Source organism: Corvus brachyrhynchos, unplaced genomic scaffold (genome assembly GCF_000691975.1).
Source record: "Corvus brachyrhynchos isolate BGI_N302 unplaced genomic scaffold, ASM69197v1 scaffold121, whole genome shotgun sequence".
In the NCBI taxonomy this organism is placed as follows: domain Eukaryota; kingdom Metazoa; phylum Chordata; class Aves; order Passeriformes; family Corvidae; genus Corvus; species Corvus brachyrhynchos.
Genome location: NW_008236445.1, coordinates 2,843,349 through 2,865,572, shown reverse-complemented (window position 1 = coordinate 2,865,572; position 22,224 = coordinate 2,843,349). Strand labels below are relative to the sequence as shown.

At 40.3% G+C, this 22,224-nt stretch overlaps 1 protein-coding gene across 1 annotated transcript in view; it reads left to right on the top strand.

Moving 5' to 3' along the window:
* LOC108444615 overlaps positions 1 to 777 on the top strand; it is a 2,091-nt gene extending 1,314 nt beyond the window's left edge. The window contains exon 2 of the mRNA XM_017725795.1: positions 317 to 777. Coding sequence (XP_017581284.1) covers positions 317 to 751 — 435 coding nt within the window. The 3' untranslated portion in view covers positions 752 to 777. The remainder of the gene's footprint in view (positions 1 to 316) is intronic.
* Positions 778 to 22,224: the final 21,447 nt, after the last annotated feature.

Genomic DNA, 22,224 nt, shown 5'->3' with positions numbered 1-22,224 from the left:
GCGCGTGGCACGCCTTTTGCATTTTCAGTTTCCGTGGAGGTCTGGGATTTGTGGTTTTCTGAACCCTAACCCTAGGCGTAACCCTAACCCTGACCAGAGTTGCAACCTAAGAAAGAGCATTGGGCTGAGTCGGGTTCCAATGAGGAAGCCACTGAAGCCGGTGTGTTGGGGCAGTACCGCGCTGCGCTTGGCACGCCTTTCGCATTGTCAGTGTCCCTGGAGCTCTGGGCTTTGTGATATTCTGAACCCGAACCCTAGGCGTAACCCTCACCCTAGCCCTAGGCACAGCCAAAGAAAGAGCATTGGGCTGAGTAAGGTTCCAATGAGGAGGCCATTGAGGATGCAATTTTGGGGCAGTACCGCACTCCCCTTGGCATACTTTTCGCATTGTCAGTGTCCCTGGAACTCTGGGCATTGTGGTTTTCTGAACCCAAACCCTAGGCGTAACCCTAATCCTAGCCCTAGGCGAAGCATAAGACACAGCATTGGGCTGAGTTGGGTTCCCATGAGGAGGCCATTGAGGATGCAATTTTGGGGCAGTACCGTGGCCCTCCTTGCACGCCTTTCACATTGTCGGTGTCCCTGGAGCTCTGGGCTTTGTGGTTTTCTGAACCCTAACCCTAGGCGTAACCCTAACCCTAGCCCTAGGTGCAGCCTAAGACACAGCATTGGGCTGAGTTGGGTTCCAAAGACGAAGTCACTGAGGCTGGTGTGTTGGGGCAGTACCGCGCGGCCCTTGACATTACTTTGACATTATCAGTGTCCCTGGAGCTCTGGGCTTTGTGGTATTCTGAACCCTAACCCTAGGCGTAACCCTCATACTCTGGTGTCCTGAGTGTCCTTGGTTGCATTAATGTGACCCTGAACAAAACTTGGATCTGAATGGTACAGCCTTCAAGAAGAAAAACTTTGGATCCTCATTTGAATTTTATCACTTGGTCCTATATCTATTTAAAACTACCTTATTGCAAAATGCTCTAGAATAGCTCAAGAGCATAATCCTTGCTTAACAGCAGCATCGCATGATAACTTAATCAAGCCTTTTTCATTTGCAATATAGGCTGTCTGCATCAATCTACATTACTAATGATCCCAAAGAGACCAGAAGAACATGTTTTATGAGGAGGAAGAAATAGCTAAGGGAAATACCAAGTCTGATTGACCAGGAACACAAACCACGAAAGGGAATATGAATTGTGCAGTAATCATGCTAACCCCAGACACTATAGAGATACTTCTTGCCCAGTAATTTAATGTCACTTATCTTAGTATACACCATGCTTAAGACTTCCAGGTAGCATGTATACAGAGTGCTTTTACAAGACCTTCCTCTGAGTCCTTGAGAAAACTGGAGCAGGAGGACAGCCTTTCAGGAAGAGTCTGCCTCACCTGCCCTACTTTCAATACCAGAAGCACCCTTTTCTGGTAGGGTAGGGCTGGGCTGTAGTGCAATTTGAAGCCTCATTTTTCAAAAAATATGTGGGACCAGGTGGTAGTGGCAGAATCTTCTCCTTTGTCTGTAACTATGCCATAATATGTACAGTCCTGGACACTGGTAAGTGTGGCAGAGGGCCTGGGAAGCAGGAGAAACCACACTCTTCTCTCAGCAGTAAGGTGTGTAATGAATTCATATGTTCCTCAAGAAGGGTATCAGAAATTCAAATGTACCCCCATGGGGAGGATGGCCAAGCGCGTTCTTGATTTACAAACTCTGTAGCTGTATTTATTTTAAAAGGCTTATAAAAGCTGTAAATCAGTGCATTCCTGGTGCTTTATCAACCATCAAAGAAGTCAAATTTGAAAATGAAACAAATGCCAAATGAAACCAGGCTTCTCCGGAGCATAGCAATTTGTAAGTATCTGAGGGACAGATGGATGGATACACAAGGTAACTCCACTTGGACTCTTCAGAGCATAAGGTAGACAGCAAATAGCACAAAATCAAACTCCCTCCTTAATTTCCTATTTTTCTGTACCCTGAAAATAATACTCTCTTAAACTTGCTATTTGCAGTAGCATTTGTAGCTGATAGAGCTACAGTTTTTGCAGTTTTGAATAGGTAAGTTACATTTTAGATAGAAAAAGTAGCATTAAACCAATACTCAATCCAAAGGAGGTTCACCTTTTCTACAGTGAAACTGAAATTATTTTCTCTGTGTCTACAGAGCCAGAGAGTTATTACAAACTTTTCCATAAGCAAAAAATAAATATCCATTCATATCTATGTGACAGTGTAATATTCAAATATATCTTTAACATATATTAATAACTTTAAAAATATGAAAGAGGGGTATAACACTTTAATTATTTTTCATTAAAGCTCTCAGGGGCAGGAATCCCCCCAAATACATTATTAGCTCAAAGGTCACCACTGTACGATCTTGATCAAAACAGCAGTGACCTACATGTTCAAGCCTCATCCTCATTCAGTTGCATGTTCAAGAAATGGTTGGCAGTGAACATATTTATGTGAAAAATAGGGTTCTGTGTATTTTGGGGCCAAAGCATGAAAGTAACCTCCTGTGGCAGCAAACAGCTTTGTGTCAAACTATAGGTTAACAATTCACTTTTAACTTAGCAATCTCCCATGTAGCCAGGCTTTCCCAAGCAGATAGAAAGCTGTGCTTAGCTGTTCTAAAGGACATTTGTTTTTTTCAGAACCAAAAGGGTACAGACCATGACCATGACATTTTCAATAATGCAAAAGGAAAAGTCTGCTTTGGCTGAAGACCCTAAGAAAAGTCACTGGAAAGATAGAGTGCAATAGAGAGAAAATGTGGAATTTACACGAATCACCTGTCGAATGTGCTGGAACTTCAACCCGTAACTTCTTAAGTTGTGTCAGCTGGGTAGTTCTCACTGTAGAAATCAGGAAAAATTTGGAGCCAGGTATTTGATATTTCTACTGCAAAGTAAATGTACAGAAACTTCTGTGATCTTGTCAGCTATTTGAGATTTTACAAGATTTTTATGTTACTTTTATTAGTGTTTAACTTGGACTGAAATGAGTGTGATTCAAGATAACTGAACAATGCTAGAAAATGCTAATGCTGTAGGTATGTCAATCATTAAAATTAGAGTTCTGGGACATGCTGGCAAAGGCATATTTTAAGATTTCCCCCAAAACCAGAATCTGTTACTACTTATTGACACTCAGGTTTGGAGGCTGGTAGTAATAGAAACTTGTGCTGGTGATCACTATTTCTCTTCTGTACTTGCTTCCCCCTCAGAATTATTGATATGGCAGAATCACAACGTGGGAATGTAGTCAAACACCAGGAGGGAGCTTGTGATATTGCAAGGCATCTTCTTGGTTATCAAAGGGAACCCAATCCTGAACAATCATAAGCATTATGTAGTATAATCTCTTCTTAGAATGAATGAGTTTCTTTTTTAAATCAATTAAATTTAACTCCCAATACTCCTTTAGAAATTCAGTTTCAGAAGATCTTTTCTCTGATGTTTCAAACATCTGTTTAATTCCAATCTGAATTTATTCAAGGCTACTTTATATCCATTTCCTCTTGCGCCAGCACTGTACTTCATCTGAAACAGTTCTTGAACCTCCCTGATGTATTTATAAGAGCAATTACATCCCTTCTCAAATCAGTCATATTTTGCTAGAATAAACACAGTTTTTAAAGTATTTTCTGATAAGAATGCTTTCCATTTCCACAGTCGTCCCAGTAATTATAAAATCATAGAGTGTTTTGGGTCAGAAGGGACCTCAAAGATCATCTAGTTTCAACCCCTCTGCCACGGGTCGGGACATTTTCATTAGACCAGGTTGCTCAGAAACCCATCCAGCCTGGCCTTGAACACTTCCAGGGATGGGGCATCCACAACTTCTCTGGGGAACTTGTGCCAGTGCCTTACCACCCTCACAGTGAAGAATTTCTTCCTTATGTCTAATCTAAATCTACCCTCTTTCACTTTAAAATGATTACTTTTTGTCCTGTCATTACAAGTCAGTCCTTCTAAAAAGTCCTCCAGGTCCCTTGCAGGGCCCTTTAGGTACTGGCAGTGTACTGTACTGGAAGTACAGTTCCTTTAGGTACTGTAATTATTTTACTGGTTTAATTTCTTTTGAAGTTGGTTAATCAGAACTCCAGATGGCATTCAAGATGAAGTCTAATTAACATCTTTTAAACAGCAGAAATATTTCCATGCCTTTCTCTGGGAAGATCTCACCAGAATCGCATGCATGTTCCACAAGTGTATGTCCTTGACATACACTCTATGACAACACTCAGACATTATACAATCAATTCCCTCCCTGCCCATTTCCTAGTGATGAGCTCCCCCTGGTTTCTCTTCCAATTCCCTCAGCGGAACAGATTCCCTTAGCTATAGCAGTGCACTGGGAATGTATAGAAAATGATCCTATTTCAGATACTCCAGTCTAACTCTAGTGCAATAACCTGCACCCCTTTCATGTTAGTGTTGCCTCCTACCCTTGTAACGTCAGCATACTTCATTGTGCCGAGACTGTGGAATGACAAAGTAAATAAGATGAACTTAGGAGAACACCAATAATTTCCTGTCAGTACAGGTTTCTCCTTGAATCACACTTTATCCATTTTTCAGTTGTTTTGTCAATCTCCCTTTCACCTCCTTTGCTGAAGTCCCGTAGAAGCTCTGCATTCCTTCTGTCCATAAAAGTCTCTTCTTTTTTTCCAAGCCAGCTCAATTTGCCACACCCACTTTCTGTGAACCTCATTTGATATAATTAGCATTATTCTGTTTGCTTAGATGTAGCTTATTCCTTCCTATTTAGTTCAGATAAGTTTGCTTTCCTTGAATACAGACTCTTTCCTTACTAGTGATATGTACCCTATGAAGTTTGCTAGTACTTAACATTTTTACTCTGTCTGGTACTTTCCTTTTTAAGCCACAAAAGAACATAGGCAGTACTTAAATGGTTTGCAAACCCTGAACTTATTCCAGAAATAAGGAAGGGTATTGAGCCTTCAAAGACTCTAGCTTCCTGGCCTTCTGCCCACATCAAATATCCTTCAGTGACACACAATAGAAGCCTTAAAAAAAATTTATATTCTTCAACCTTTTCCCAGTCATCACACCTAAGGCTTTTCTCAGAAAATTCCCAAAGCACTTTACTGAACTGCAACTGAAGACTCTTCTTGAGGTAAGTCCTAACCTCTCTGGCACTCACCCCACCTTGCCTGGTCTGGAACTTTTTATCCCAGCTCTTGTCCACAGCTGGGCAACCTCTTGCTCTCTGTTAATCCCATCATGCTTGTTCATGGCAGAATGTATCCAAATGCAATCACATATACTTCAAATACACAGACAGCTCTGGTCCCATCTCAGTCATGGGTTTGGCTTTTTTCATATTTACGTCTGGTAGATCATGGCTATAAATGAAAAAAAGTAAGGTGAAAGAAATAATTCAGAGAAATAATACAAGTTGGTACAATCAGACATAAATATTGAAAAATAAAGAAAAGTGATATAACATGCAGATCTGAAATAGTCCAAAAGAGATTCCTTTTGGAAGTAGAAGAATGTGATTATCTGTTTGATTTAAAAAAAAACCAGAAAGGAATATACAGCACAGTATAACTCTATAGGTTGTAAAAATGGTTACCTCAATTTCATAGCTCTGAAGATGACCATTTGATTTAAAGAGATGGAAGGGTTACAAAATTTTTCATTACTAGTGCAAGCACTGAGTATAAAATAAAACACAAAAAAAGAGTCCTTTTATGTCAAGATTAAAATTCCAATGATTTCATGTCTCATAAGGGTTTTTTTACCATTTTTCCCCCTCGGTTTCACTTATTTGTAGGGTATGGTCTAACAGAAAAAGTTCTCTCTGTGGAGCACCACTAGAGTGCCTCGAGGAATTTAGCCAGACAAAGTGAGACAGATGTGTTAAACAGATGGATGCCAAGGAAGTGGCTTGGTTTCTTAAACAATGGATGTGAAGGACTGGGGAGTAAGTAGAGCAGAGTCTTGGCTGGATTGAATTAGGGGAGGGGGTCTTTTATCTTACGGCAAAGGAAAGCAAGAAAACCCATCTATTCCATATTGATAAACCAATACCTTAATTGTCAACTTTTCTGCCCACTCTAAGTGCGTCTTCCTCACACTGGCCCACAGCTCAAAGCTCTCTTAAGCAGTAACCTTAAGCACAGGCTGTTGCAATCTCACTCCAACCCTTACGATGCACGTCCTAAGCAGCTGAATGACGTAGCAATCATACATTGTCCCAGTGCTGCCCTATGGCCCCCTTGTCTGCAGCACATCTGGAGAAAACGTGCACATGGATGTGACTGTGTACAGTGTCACATCCACAATATGCCTGGCAGGGCACGCCTGGTAACTTTATGTTTACCATTTGTGAACTCCATGGTATTTGTATGAAACAGAAGTAATAGTGAAGTACAAAAAATCAAGTTTTAGTCCCGTGAAGCATCTGTGAATGCAGTCTGCATTCAGTAACCAAATGATTTTGGTGAGCCACATATAGGTCTCATTCAAGTCATCATTGGCCTAATCTGCTGCTTTGAAAAGCTCTATTTATTGTGTACAAGAAATAAAAAAATAGTTTTTGCCCATCTCACTTCAAATTCCCTAAAAAGACTTATTTATAAAAAGATGGATGCTCAGTGTTTCATTGAAAATTATCTTTTAAAAGTATGTCTGGTCTGCTGCTTAATAATTGTTCTTTCTCCAAACCAGCAGGCACTTTACAAAATCCTGGATGTAGTCATGTATTCTTAGAGATAGGATGAGTACTCCTTTTCCCAGGATTTAAAAAATGAGTTCTGTACCTCTTCAAATGTATGTGTCACAAGGTTGTTCCTGAAGTCTGCTTCCTATTCTTCATGTGCTAAGCACAAGCTATATATGCTGAAGTATGTAAAACTGAGGCAGTCTGAAAGGGGTAGGCAAGGAGTACATCCTGTTTGTGTCAAGGTTTTTAGACATAAGACGATGTAATTCATTACAAGAAAACTAACAACACCTTCCCTTTATTATCTCTCAGAGGTTACATCATGAGCTTTGAACCAATGGAGTTATTCTGGATAATTATTACAGCTTAATAAAACAAAACAATCTCCATTTCTGAAAACAAATGTTTTTATTCTCAGATTATGCCTACACATACAAATAAAAAGTTATTTATTGCAGTGTGATAATACCCAGGAACCATTTAGCCACATGATCCTACTATTTCTATATCTTGAGTTTTTTAAGAAAATACCAAGTGAACTGGTTTCAACTCTCTGAGAGAGTCTTTACTTCCTCCATAAGATAGCAGAGCCATGCTTTAATCTAGAGAAACACAGACTATAGTTCTCAGCATTTAGGAAAGCACACATTTCTGGCTATTGCCTTCATCAAGAATCATGGGGTGATAAAGGCTGTCAATAATTTTTCTCTGTGGCTTTCCTGCTCTCCAGACCCATCAGTCACTTAATCAGCACTAGCAGTTTCCTTGCTCTGCACTTCACATTACATTTAGGCACTGAAAAGAAGGTTTAAAGAAGCGTGGCTAAAACAAAAATATCTCCTGTGAGGAGAAAATAAAGGAAGCAAAGCCCACATGCTGCAATCTCTGTACTGAACTCCCAGTTACTTCTTGGGGAGTTATGCACAAGAACTGCACCACCATTAGCAACATTCCTTTTGGTGCCCCAAGGCGTACAGGAATGTATATAGGTATGTATATGTGTATATATAGGGGCCTCAAGGGAGAGAAGCTCTGAAGCAGACATGATTTGTTCTAGTAATTGTGTAGGACAGATAGTGGTGAATATTAACTGAATAAACTAGAGGGGTGAAAAAAAGATGAGAAATGGAACAGAATAGGCTGGGACATGAGGTTCAAATTAAATTTGTAAGAGGTGGGGCTCCCTGGAAATAAGAACTCTCACAAGATTTGGTGATACAGCTTCCTTGGCCTGGCAGGAATTGTCCTTCTCCATTTTATGACATGTAAAGAGAAAATCCATGTGCCTTAGAGGTGTAAGACTGTTGTTATTTTTCAGCTTTCTCTACGTGAGCATGTGAGATATGGCAATATTGTGAGCATAATCAGAAGCATCTGTGTGAACATCTTGGTGTGTTGCACCTTCTGTGTGAACAAAATAGGGAACATGACTTTTTCTTAGACTGTATGTGTATATAGTAGTTGTTGTATATATATATAGTATATAGTTGTGAGAGCCTCAAGTGGATTTTCAGTAGGGAACCAGGCTAATGGTAAAGTTATAGACATCTCAATATAATTTCTGACTTGCATTTGCTGTAGCAGCACCCTTTTCACCTTCTTTTCTCTTAGTTTACTTTCCTTTTCTTCCCTTTCCTAGGATCAGTTCCCAGCCTCTCCCTCAAACCTCTTCTTTCTTGAAACCTCCTTGAAATCCTTACCCCGGGTGCTACAGACTCCCCTACTTCCCTTTCTTCCCCCTCTTCCTAGTTTGCACATTCCTAATCTTGTTTGAGCCTAACAGGTGAGAAAAGCCAGAAGAACATGCAGTCAGCAAAGCTCATTGCTAATGCCTCAAAAGGAATAGCCCTTCTTGCATTCCTAGGTCTTTATACACTGTTATAGGTCTGTAACAGAAACAAGAGGCAAGGGCTGGGCAGACAGAGGCTGGGGATGAGCTCTTCGGACTAAAACAGAGGCAAACTACAAAGTCTGCTGTCACTTGCTGTCTGTTGACCTAAGCCGTGATGTACACTCAGTGTGTCTGTGTTTGAGACTGCAGTCTGACCATAAACCTCACAAGCTTTCCACGTGCCTGAACATCTGCAGATAGCTGTATTTCAGGAATAGAGTTCTGTAGGTTCCTGGATTTTTAAATGGTCTTTTTAGACCTGTGAGCCCTTGTGGCTGGGCTAAAGAGCTCCATCCCTATTTCGTGCCTGAAACTACTCGGGTTTGAATTTTTCCCCTGACATACATGGTCTCGTTGAATTTCCTATGAACAAAGATTTATTTAAATTTTAATAAAGCATTTATTTTATAGCATTTTCCCCAGGATTTGCAGCAGATTCTAAAGTGTCAATTAACTTGACAATAAAGCCTTTTCAAAAATAAAATAAAGCTTTATTTAAACAGTCAAATAATCATTTAAATTATAAATTAAGTGGAACTAAGATTATTCCCTGTATTTTCACTAGTAGAAGAACAGCTGAGAATTAATTGGATTGGTTTCTCTTCAAACTGATGGAAGGAGTTCTAAAATATCCTGCTTTAAATCTCCATTAAACAGTTTCAGATGTATTCAGTGGAGGCAGGCACTTAATTTCTAGCCTGCAGAGGTTCCACAAGGATTCTGGGAGCCACTGAACACTGGAAAGATGTAGGTTTTCTTCTTGGAATTACCTTTGATAATGAGGCTGACTATCTTCCCTCGAGATGGCTAATCAAACTAGCAGGAAAAATGTCTGTGTCTCACTCCTCAGAGATCTCCCAAAACTGTAAGAAAGTGAAGAGGTTGTTTCCTGAGTGCTAGTCAGCTGGGCAAGAGCCAGCAGCTGGAAACTGCTGTGACGTGCAGCACTGAAATAGGGATCATCCAAAGAGAGCACAAAAATGTCACGGTGAGAGACAGTGAGCAAGGGGAAGTTGATTGAGATTTCGAACTTTTTTGGTCACTGAAGATTGCAAAAGCCTTTTGTCCTTAACCCAGAAACTAAAGAAGAGATTTCCCTGAGGGATATATATATATTTTTGTCTCTTCCATACTGAATTATATGGGATTATTCCAGTTCCTCAGCAGTAGTCCTTTACACAGTCTATGTTGCCCTAAGGGACATTGGGATGCAACAGATAGATTAGTTTGTATGAGTTTGTTTAGAACATCTCTTCAGCTACCTACAAGAGAGGTCTGAACTGGGAGGACAGGGTTGTTTGTTTATGTAGTTGCTAATCTGTTTGGTTTGGCTTTTTTTTAGATTTTGGTTACGTTTTGGATGCTTTGCAACCAGTCCAACTACTCTAAATTACTGTTCCCACATTTGTGTTAAGGCTATCAGGGAATTTTTGAAATTTGTAAAATTAGAATGCTTTCATTCATAAGTCACAAACAGTCATTGATAGCTGCGTTAAAAGGTGCAGCTTTTAAAATATCTAAGTGTTCCTACAAATCCATTTCAAAATGGCACTGCTTTATGGCATCTAACATTTTAACCTACTACTCTTTATTCCCCTGTTCCAATGGCAATGTTCTAGAAGGTCCAACAAAAGCACAAATAAAGTTCTTTGGAGCTACAGTTATATCCTTTTTCCATCTTTTCCACCTTTCTACCTTTGCTACATTAAGATATTGCCTCATTTGCAGCAAGTTACATAAAATGTTATGATACTTAGAGGTTGTTGCAATGGCCAGGCAGGACTGAGAGCTGTTTTACCTTTGGCTTTTAATTTCTCAGCATGTTTCTGTTCAGAGATAGATCTGGATAGATAGGAGGAATGTTTTTGGTATGGCATACGGGGAAATACTTGTAAGTGTGCACGCAATTACAGATCATTACAACAGTGGGAATCATTTGTCTGCCTGTTTTCTCAGCCTTCATGTTGAAACGAGACGTCATTGTTATTTTTTGAATGATAAAAAAAAGGGAGAGGTTTATGCCAACATTATCTATACTTAGAGATATGTATGCATCTGTGACATTCTTATATGTTCATGCCAAATATCTAGTGAGAAGGGGACATCACCATCACAAGACAGTTTCAACAACCACCTTATGACTTCAATTGCTGTATGGCTACAAGGTAATATTTTGTTGCATTCACTTATATACATTAAACTGCCTTTTATTTTATTTGTGGGACTCTGATCAAACTGGTAGTTTTTAAATCTCTCTGTGATTAAGCACCAAAAGAACAGTAGGGACTAATTTCTGATGCCTAAATGCCATTTAGTGCCATTTGGAATGCTCAAGGATACCTGGGGCATTCAGATGAGGCTGGCAGCTAAAACATTGGATAGAGAAATACAGAAGTGCTGTTCTGCAGTGAGACCTGGATGCCAGATGGCATACCCTAGAGCATCTCAATTGCTTCTACATGACTATATGTGCATAACTGAAAGGAGAATGCAGTGAACTTTCAGGCAGTCATTTAATTTAAGCCTCTGCCTAAAAATGATGCCTACTTTCACAGTATGCATTCACTGAAGAGAATTACAGAATCAGAATCACAGAATATTCTGAGTTGGAAGGGATCTACAAGCATCATCAAGCCCAGCTCTTAGCCCTGCACAGGACATCCCCCAGAGTCACACCATGTGCCTCAGAATGTTGTCCAAACGCTTCTTGAACTCTGTCAGGTTTGGTGCTGTGACCGCTTCCCTGGGGAGCCTGTTCCACTGCCCAACACCCTTTTTCTAGTAGCTAACCTAAACCTTCCCTGGCACAACTTTAGGCCATTCTTTTGCCACAGGGTCACCAGAGAGAAGAGATCAGTGCCTGCCCCTCCATCTCACGAGGAAGTTTTCGGAAACTGGCTTTTAGGCAGAAAACACTTCAGGTCCATAGAAGCCTCTAGTAACTTTTCTGTTTCTGTGAAGTAAGCAGTGAACATATGCACTTAGATTTGGATTTATCTGTCCTAGGTTTAACTATCTAAAGACTGTAACCATTTGTGGGACTTTAATAGCTGGATTCAGCTCCAGAGTTCAGTAGCTACTGCTATTTGAGATTACTTACAATAATCAGTACAGCTGCATGGGCATGGCAGATGAGACACAGGACCTATGGAAACTTGCACCCTCTTGGAACAGCAGCAAGAGACCAGGCCACTGACAGATCCTGTGGTATTTCAAATGGGGCTAGATGATTGTGTTTAGGTGTTTGTATTCCTCCCTTCATGTGATGTAGATGTCTAAACTCTACAGTAAACAGTGGAGATCTAAGGCTTGATTCAGGCAAATAGATAAGTTACTGTTTTCTCTCTGCCAAGAAGGGCCCATTTCTGTGTCCAACTTAGCACCAGAATCCCAGATCTCTTACTGCAAAGCTGCTTCCCAGGCAGTTAATCCCCCGACATGTGCAAGTTCATGGGGTTATTCCTACCCAGATGTAGGACTTCACTCTTCCCTTTCTTGGACCGCACAAGAATTCTGTCAGCCCCTTTCTCCAGCCTGTCAAAGCTCCTCTGAATGGCAGCACAACGACATGGCATATTAGCTAATCCTTCTGATTCCTGAGGGTCCACTCTATCGTATCACCTAGGTCATTAAGAAAGATGCTAAATAGTATTGACTGAGAGTATTCTACTAGTGACCAACCTCCAGCTGGGATTTGTGCTGCTCATCAAAATCCTTTGTGCCCAGTAGTGAAGCTGCTGCAGTTTTCACTCAACATCCCCTTACCCAGCATGTACTTCATCAGTTTGTCCATAAGGATGGGGGGTGGTCTTGAAAGCCTTACTAAATACAAGATAAGCAATACCCACTGCTCACACCTTGTTGAACAAGCCAGTCGTCTCACCATACGAGGCAACTGGTTTGGCCAAGCATGATTTCCCCTTCACAAATCCATGCTGACTACTCCCAATCACTTTCCTGTCCTTCATGTGCCTGGAAATAGTTTCCTGGATTTGTTCTTTCAACACTTTCCCAGAAATCAAGGTGAGGCTGGATAACCTGTAGTTCTCCAGATTCTTGTTCTTGCCCTCTAGGGCAACAAATAGGACTGACAGCTTTCTTCCAGTTCTCAAGAAGCCCGTGATCACCATGACCTTTCCAAAATACGCTGGCCTCACAATGACATTGGTCAGTGTGTGCTTCCCATGAATTCACTTGTGTATGACTAATTAATTTCTGTGTTCCCTACCCTAATCAATGGAGACACTGAGGAAAAAGCTTCCCCTTCCCTGCTCTAGACTTTGTCTCATGGGCTTGGGATTCTTGAAGGTCGGTGTTGACAGTAGAAACTGAGGCAAAGGAGGCTTTGGCCTTTTCAATGTCCTTTGACACCAGATTCCCTGTCCCATTCAGCAGCAGTCCTACATTTTCCTTTCACTTCCTCCTCCTGATTTTTTCTGACGTTGAGGTCCCTCAGCAGACTCAAGTCAGATAGGTTTTGGCTTTTCTTACCACATCCCTTCACATGCTTGAAATATGGAAGAAATCTGGATGGTTAGCCTGCTCTAAGTAATATTTCTTTTAGCAGGGTTCTTTCACTTGAGGCCTAACGTTTTGATTCAAGTTTATTTCTCAAGTTACATAGGCTGTAACCTTAGATTTGATTTCAAGCTGCAAAAGCAGCACTTTTATTAGAGCTGTTTTCTCCTATACACATCATGTCCTATTCAAATTTACCATGCTGTACACAGCTGTTACAAAAAGAACTAGAAACTGTTAGGGAAAGGGAGAGCCATCCTGTTTGTCATTTGCTGTTGCTGCCTAGTCAGTGAATCCAGGGCCATTTTTTTCTGCCTCAGGCTCCTATCAATCTGATGGATCTGGAACACTGCAGTCAGGTGTAACTGTAATAGATGCAAAACACTGCTGAGAGGGATAGATTTTGGTACAATACCCAAGGCAAACAATATGCATGGCACTCAAACATTATTGTGTAGGGTGTAAAAATAATAGGAATATACAAGGTTTTACGTGAACATAGAAGAGTGGAAACCATTACAAAGTAGTGCAAGACCAAAATTTTTGTCAATCCTAAATAAAAATGACAGGGATATTATAGTGGACTATGCTAGGGATCATGCTGAATTCTCCCACAAGAAAGCTGAACTGGCAATTAGTTTTAGTAAATCGAAGTAGATTTTCTGTTCTCTTATGTTCAATAACATTACTATTTGGATGCAAAAGGCTTCATATCTTTTAAAGAGAGTTATCTCTATGTGTTTATGACTTGTTATGCATGAATCTATGTCCAGCAAGCCTAATTTTGAGGAAGATCTCATGATACAGGGAGTGTAACTATCTTTCACTTGCTTTGTTACATGCTACAGATATTCTAAGATGCATATAGTAGGTAAACAGGTAAAATACTCTTTGTTCATAGGTAGGTAAGATTATTGAGGTCATGTCCTAAGAGTCATTCATTTCCCATTCATGAGTGACTTCTTTATGAAAAGGGAGAAGAAAAATATGTGGAACTCTTGTTTTACTATCATTTTTCAGCTGCCAGCTGCTTCCCCAGAATCCCTGTACTGATGGGAAAGAAGTAGCACCTAAGCAGGTGCTGATAAATTGCACATATGCAATAGGAACACTGCAGGAGGTGTCACAGATGTCATGTTTATGGCGCATGTGCAATGCCATTGATCTGCGCTGGCCACTAATCCTGACATGCCCAGGCTCCTGTGCCTACATAGACTGATTTAGTGCCCCACATACAAAGCTGGACTCAATAAACATGCACAGAACTGTGTAGGTGAGATTTATCTGTCCAGGACTATCATGCCTCCCAATCAGCACTATGCCTACAGCTTCTTTAGGACAGCCAGTTTCTGTATGATGAACATTCCTGCCAAGTCAACATGTTGATTGCTCAAAACCTGGTGATTCTATGTTTTCTGACTTTAATGTCAAATCCAGGACAGAAAACAAAAAGTAACCCCATATTTCTCACTTAATGCATATGTGTAGACTTGTTACTACTCTCTGTCATGAACCAAAGTATGGTAACATAGGGTCACCTTCCTTTATGCAATATCCTGATTCTCTGACACTTTCATTTTTTTTTCCCACAAAACAAAATGACTTCAATTAGTTACAATTCTGGTGCAAATCTGGTGCAATTCTGAATAACCTGCTCTTTACTATTGACTGATTCTCTACATATGAAAAAAAGCTGCATAGCAGTGTTTTAACTCCTCTCCTAATAAGCATACTTTTCCCCCAATATAAGAAAAGACTTGATATGACTAAATGGCACAAATGGACAGCTATAATGAAAAGACATATCCACAACATCTGATGCACTTCAGACATAAACAAATCTGTGCCTGCGGGCTCTCTCTTTTCTAGCACTCCAGCAGACTTCTTTGGGGAAAACCAGGACTTCTGTTTACTCTGCCTTTTTAGCTTTTTGAAGTGATTCAGGCACATTAACAGTTGCAATGCCTTTCCCAGATCAGCTACAAAGACCAAAATGTCAGTTAAAGTTGTTCACTATACCAGTAAATTATCTCTTACTTACTTGTGGAGAGTGCATTCAGAGCTGAATTCAACCAAATATAGGAGCTGATGCCTTAGTGTCCTTCTGGTCCCAAACTGCCACTGCAACAGGAGGTGGCTCTTCTGCGGGTCCTGTGTCCTACCTACTAATTTTGTGCTCATTATAATCATACTAATTTATAGAGTCTCACATAACTTAAGACTTCTTAAATACATCCATGCATGGGCAACTCACTGAACTGACAGAGCAGGAGTCAGCTGCACATTGTAGACATGCATTTAAGGCATCTCAGTGTAGATGATTTTAACTCACACATGAGTTAAAGATCCCATTAGAGTAAGCAGATAGCTGTAGTTTGTCTCAGCTGGTCTAATGTAGCCATCTGGTGCAACATTGGTGTTCAAGACATGCTTTCAAGGCTGGCAAATATGACAGGGAAGATTTTCTGAAGACTTTCTGGCTTTCTGAAGGAGCGGCTGGAAGCCAGGTTTGGTAGCTTGGGTACAGGTGAATAAATAGAGTATCAAAAGTCACTTTAAGCACCTCAGAGGACCCTGCCAGGTTTTCAGATATCACTTCAGAAAGACACAGAAAAATAATAGCCTCATTCAGATATCTTGACACCCCCAGGATACCTGCAGGATACCTGCAGGATACCCTATGGAATCCCAAATAAAGCCTGATGCTTACACTTGGACAACTGAATATCTCTCCGTCAACTCTGAGGTCATGACTCAGACACCTACTTCATCATCATCACCTTTACTTAGGAAGTTAAGGAGGTGAATCTCATCTACAAAAAAGAATTATGTGAAACTGTAGTCTCTGATTCACACACCTCCAGGAAGAGCTTCTTTTGGGGCTGGACACTGCTTCTCATGGCTGTTAGGATCTATCCCAGCCTGCTGATAATAGACAACTTCTGCAGTTATTGGAGAAAAAGGGCTGGGAAACATCTTCCAACTCTCTGAATGACACCTCTGGATTTACTAATACTCTGTCCCTGCTTTCTCTTTTTCTCCTATACATGCCACAAAGCAAACACCAGATGTTTCAGTCTGCAGTGCAGTGCCAGCCCACAAAGCAGAGTGAAAACAAGTAGAAAATAACATTCTCAGCTTTAATTCTACATGTATTTCAAAGTAAATAAAAGTCATGTCATCTACTCATTAACCTTGAAATGCAGTGTAACTACCAGGTTATGCTGCTTGTGACTTGACCATATCCCAGTCTTTTCCTCAAGTCAGGTAGATGAACATTTTAATCCACTTCCAAATTTTCTCCCATCTCCTTCTTTCATTCTCACAAAATATTTGTGATGTCCTCTTGTCACTCAGACATCATTCTTCACCAAAATGTTCTCATTGACAAAACCCAGTATTAGTTGTCCAGTGCTCTCAGCAAAGTGAGTGGCACAGGGTCTTAGTTTTTTTAGATATGACTCTCTGCACAATACAGTGCAGTGGGAAACTTAGGAGAACTGTAAATTTGTTCTTGATTTCAAAATCTACTCTTCTATGCCTGAGAAGCACAAAGAAGAACAAAACAGGAAAATGTCTGGCTTGATGCCTTCTATTTATTAAATTGCAGCTAGATTAATACATCTCTACCCCACCCCATGACTTTGCCAAGGCCAAAATCACATTAAATTCCATTGGTGATTTGTCTTGACTATGGATTAGAGTCAAATCCTCCAAGGTATTTACATCTCTTGGAATACCAGCACCCTCTGTTCTCACTGGATGCTATGTGAAGGGATGGCGCTTAGCCACGTGGAGCGGTACTCAGAACATTGATGGATTAAACCCTCAGAGCCCATAATTCCTCCCAACAGCTCCTAAAAGTGCAGCCACATTCAGTGTTAAAGTTGCTGGTATAGGGTTTCACTTTCTGACGTGTTCAAAGCACGCTGCTTGTACAAGAGTGTTACTAAAGCCAACATGAAGGTTTTTGTTCCCAGACATTATTTCAAATCCAGGCAAATTTGGACAGCGCTTAAACACTCGTGCAACAAAGGGTGCTTAACATCCTTGATGTTTTGTCTTTGTGCTGTAGAGATGGAAAAGTTTAATATTTTAAGAAAAAGTTATAAAGGAAAGGTAGACTCTTGCTATGTAAAGCATTTGCCTCACAAAATGTTATACATTGGGAGCCTTGTAATGATACAGAGAATGTTGGGGATTAGGATGTGAATCACAAGATATTCAGGTTCTGCAATCCATTTCAAAGAGAAGAGTCCAATATAAATCATGTGGATTTCATCATCTGCTGCCAGCCAACATTTTTATTCATGAAATATTGTTAGCACTGTAACAGGTAGATGTGTTGAGCCAGATCCACAATCAGTGTAAATCAATACTTCTCTACTAAACCACTGAGAAATTACTCCCATTTGGGAAACTAATGCTCTGTCTTTAGACATTAATGTGGTTGGCAATGGAAAACTTTGTAAATACTACTGATAAATCTTATACTGCTCTTAATAAAAAGCTATTTGAGTTGTGATGACTCTCTAACACAGATTATATTTGAAAACATAATCAAAGCACACAGAGTTACGTGCATTTTATTGAGTTTGTATTTTATTTTGCCTGGTGTGAATTAGCCAGATGAAAGGGCTACAGAACAGATGCACACCAGCATGGAAAGAACCTGGAGAAGTGATTCTTAGCACAAGCAAATTTAGTGCATGCTCTGCAGGTCACATCACAAAAAGCAGGTGCAGCCACACAGCTGCAGAGACCTCTTCCCATAGTCATGCTGAAGTTATTTCTGCCTTGGAGGTCTTTGTGTGATTTAAGAGGAGCCATGGTAACATGTAGTTGCTATGCCAAGACAGGATTTCCCCTGTTAAAACAGAGAGAAACAGGAGATTCCAGCCTGCATTAGGGGTCTTTGGTCTGCTAAGGTATCTCCTTTGTAGCTAGCACTATCTGAGATGGCAAACATGATATTTTAATAATTTTAAATAAGGGGAAAAAAACATACAAACAGATGGAGCTCCATCACAGAAGTGTATCTCTGTAACTGATATATTTGAAGCACTACCACCAGCAACCAGCAGCTTAAGTTTCTGCTGTTGCTTGTTCCACCGTGTTTGCCAAGCTCATAACTATTTCAGACCTTGGTCATCTCCTTCTGAAAAATCTGCCTTCCAACCAAATAAAGCTAACACTAGCCAAAGTGAGTCAACAAAACCTACCCTCGAGGTTCAGTGCTTGCCCAACTGGCAGGCTGTGAAAAGAAATCTCTCACTTTATACTAGAACCATGTGCATCTCCAGTTACACATTATATGTAGCCAGTACACGTTTGTTCGTTTGTTGAACTCATCAAATCATAGAATCATAGAATGGTTTGAGTTGGAAGGGACCTTAAAGATCATCTAGTTCCAATCCCCTGCCGTGGACAGGGACACCTTTCACTAGACCAGGTTGCTCAAATTTCCATTCAACCTGGCCTTGAACACTTCAGGGATGGGGCCTCCACAGTTTCTCTGGGCAACCTGTGCCAGAATCTCATCATTCTCATAGGGAAAAATTTCTTCCTAATATCTACTCTAAGCCTACTGTCAGTGTTTCACAAAGCAGTTCTTTTCAGGTGAGGGGGTGGCACAGAATCTTAGATGCAGTTCTTAATAAGTCCTTTAAAAACAGCCCAAAGCACCTACTCTTTTCTTCTTTCTTTATTATAAATTGCTTTACTGTTAACTGCCCCATAATTCAAGAAAATTTTGATGTTAATTTGATTGAAGTTTTCTTGCAGGATTAATTTAGAGTCCTAGCAAATCAATAGAAATCAGATCACAGCTGACTCTTGTGCAGAGTAACAATGGAACACAAAGCCTGAGCCAACTCTCAAAAGGCTGTCAATGCAGCCTCCAGGTTGAACACTTCAAATTTCTTTGCTATTAAAAATAGTTACGTTGCTTACATGAGCCTTGCAGAATTCCACAGAATTGTCATGGTTCTGAGTCTGATCAAAGAGAGATTTAAGATTTAAGTACAAAACCAAGGAGGTGTATGAGGGTGTTGGGTTAGAGGAGAGAGAAAAGCATTCCCCAGGTTTGTGTCAGAGACAGACATGTGGCCAGGAAACCCTTCTTAAATAAACAACACAGTTCATTGTTATGTTTCATTGGCCTAGAAATAAACAAATGGCAATGTGAAATTTCCCTCAGCTTTTACTAATCCTGAAGCAATTAGCTGAACATTCTTAGCCAAAAATAGTGTTCCCATTTTGACTGTGGAAAAGACTTTCATGACAAAGCACATCATCTTGAAAACTAATGGAATACATATTCAGAGTGACTAAAGTTTGACTCAATTCACAGTATTACTTTATTCAGTCCCTCACATCTCCCGTCTTTTCTATACACAGCTTCTGTTGTAATATTCAACAAATGGTGACATTACAGCTGAATACTAATCCAAATCTAGACTTCAAACTCTCAGGGAGTAGGATGGGGGACCATGAGTGAGAACACCCTGATGTTGGACTTAATTTTTCTGTAGATCCCTGTCCTAGTTTTGGCTGGGATAGAGTTGAGCAAGTGTTTGCTTGGTGCTTATTTGCCAGCTGGGCTTAAACCATGACAGTCCTTCAGTTCCGATTTTCATCAGAAATTTGTGGATTGTGACTTTATAAATTTCTATTATCAAAGTGTTATAGAGGAGGACAGGAACAAAGTGTACAAAGACATCATGTGATATCATAACAGTGCCCAATAAGACATTCACATTCCTGAAGGACACATCAAGAGATCAGAAAGCTGGGCCCTAAATGTCAAGCCTTCCAAAATAGGAGAAGAGCTGTTAAAATTATTTTCTATCTCCCCTTTGCTCTGTTGAAGGTCTTTGGAGACAAAAGACCATTTTCTTTGCTTTTGCTTATTATTTGACCTAAAAGGACAAATCATTCCAAACACCTCTTTTGTTGTCTGCAAAAGACAACCACAATGTATCTGCACCTCCAGAGAAGCATGACAAAAATCCTCTCCTGGTGTAATTAGGCTGCTATCAGTGACATATCCTTGGCTTTCTTATAATGATATCTTTCTCTTAAGTAATCTTATCTGTATCATTATGTCTAAATTATGTTGCTCCATATCCTTAAAATTGTCTAGGACAAACATGTAAAGATTTACACAAACAATATTTAATTAAATTTAGAGGGATTCAGAGTGGCAACCACTTGTTCATTGTTCAATGTGATCTAAGGCAAAATAATTAATTTTTTACAGAATTTATCAAGGAAGGTCCATAAACACAGATGATGCTAAAGTTCTCCAACACAATCCTTCTAAGGACTATTTCAGCTGTGCAGTTTTACAGCTTTGCTATAGGTGACACTACCTTTTCATTCAATAAATGAATAAATTATTTCCTCCTACCACAACTCCTTCACCTTTTCTTACCTCGCTTTCATTTTAAAGTGTACCTTTTGATGGAAACAGCTGTTAAGCTAATATTTTTTGATTTTCCTAGAACTGAAAGGTGAAAAATGTATGAACTAGTGTCTTACATACATCACCTGGGAGTCATATTTCCTTTAGTCCCTCCCTCATTGCTATTTCCCCTTATCGCTCTTTTTGTCTTTTCCATCTCACCTGACTTTGGAGGACTGCAACCTATGGGGTCTGTATCTGAGATCATTCTCTTAGTTTCATTTACTCTGTGGTGACTACAGTCAGTGGAGGCTCAGCACAGTCCATTTTATCCTAATGTGGAGCTCTGACACAGAGGAGAAAGACTGTGCTGTAGACAAGCACTTGCTTATCTCTGTTGACTCTGAAAGAAGTTTACATAACTAGCTCAGGTGAAGACTTTTATACTGTAGATGCCTAAAATGAAGATTCCTGATGGGGCAAATGTGCTGGGGTTTCGGTGCCTAATGTTTCCACATAAGTTTATCACTGAGGTACCTGAACATATAACCCGTCTCTGCCCCTGCCAACATAGGTTCCTAGAGGTATCTATATAATTAGGTAATAATTAAAACTGTATGACTTCCACACTGAATTATCTTGGGTTTTTCTGATAACTATGCCTAAAGTAAACCTGATCTTTTTTTGGTACCTTCAAAACCTCACTTTCTTGCTTCATTGGATTTCCTCAATGACAGATAATTAGCTGAGTTCTATTCTAGAATTTGCAAGCATTTCACAGTCTGTGAGGAATAATTCAGCTTCTATACCTTACAAAAAAAGAAGTCTGATTCATTCAGTCATGCTATACTTACTCACAACTTTTTCAAAGAAAGCTCTTCAGGCCAGTGTCATGTGAAAAACTGTAGCTTCTTTTAAAAAAGGAAAAATATAAACATGCAATATTGCTCCATTAAATTATTTATTTACAAAAAGACAGTTATTCTGAAAGTAATTGAGGAAGTCAAGAGAAGACCAGGCTTAATGGGAGCTGTTCTCATTAAGACAGCTCCTGTGTAAGCCTGTTATATTCTTACATGTCACTCTTACTCATTCATTCATCTATTCATATCAGATTCGCTTTATATTCTAGTTTGGTTTTCCCTCACCATATCTGCAGTTGGATCACCCAATTTTCTTTGCAAATGTTGGTTTATTTTATGTCATGTGTAAGCAGCTGTAGTGCAAGGTCTCTTAGCAGCAGAATTTCTAACTGATCCTCTTCTGGTATTCACAAGGTAGGTAGATGTAGTGGGTTCAACCTGAGTTGATGGACAGTTTTTTAGACTAATGACGCTTCTCACAATTTACATATTTAAACCACACAGAAAGGTGGGAATTCCCTTTCGTTCCAGCTTGCCTGCTGGAAGGTGGGGATGCCTTGGAGCCTCCGGGCCCCACTGGGCTGGGCTAGGCTGGGGTCCCTGCCCCCCTCTGCCCTTTTCCCAAAGCCACAGCACAGACCCTGGGTTGCTGAGGGGGGATCTGTCCAAGAGCTGCAGGCAGCTAAAACCAGCCATGGACTGCTCACAGCTAAAACCAGCCATGGACTGCCACACAGCTAACCCCATCCAGCGCAGCTTCCTGGGACTGGCGGGTCTTTTTCCTCTCCATGCGGGGCCGGCAGAGTCAACAAGAGCCAGCATAGCCTCCTGTCTGCAGCCAGCACAC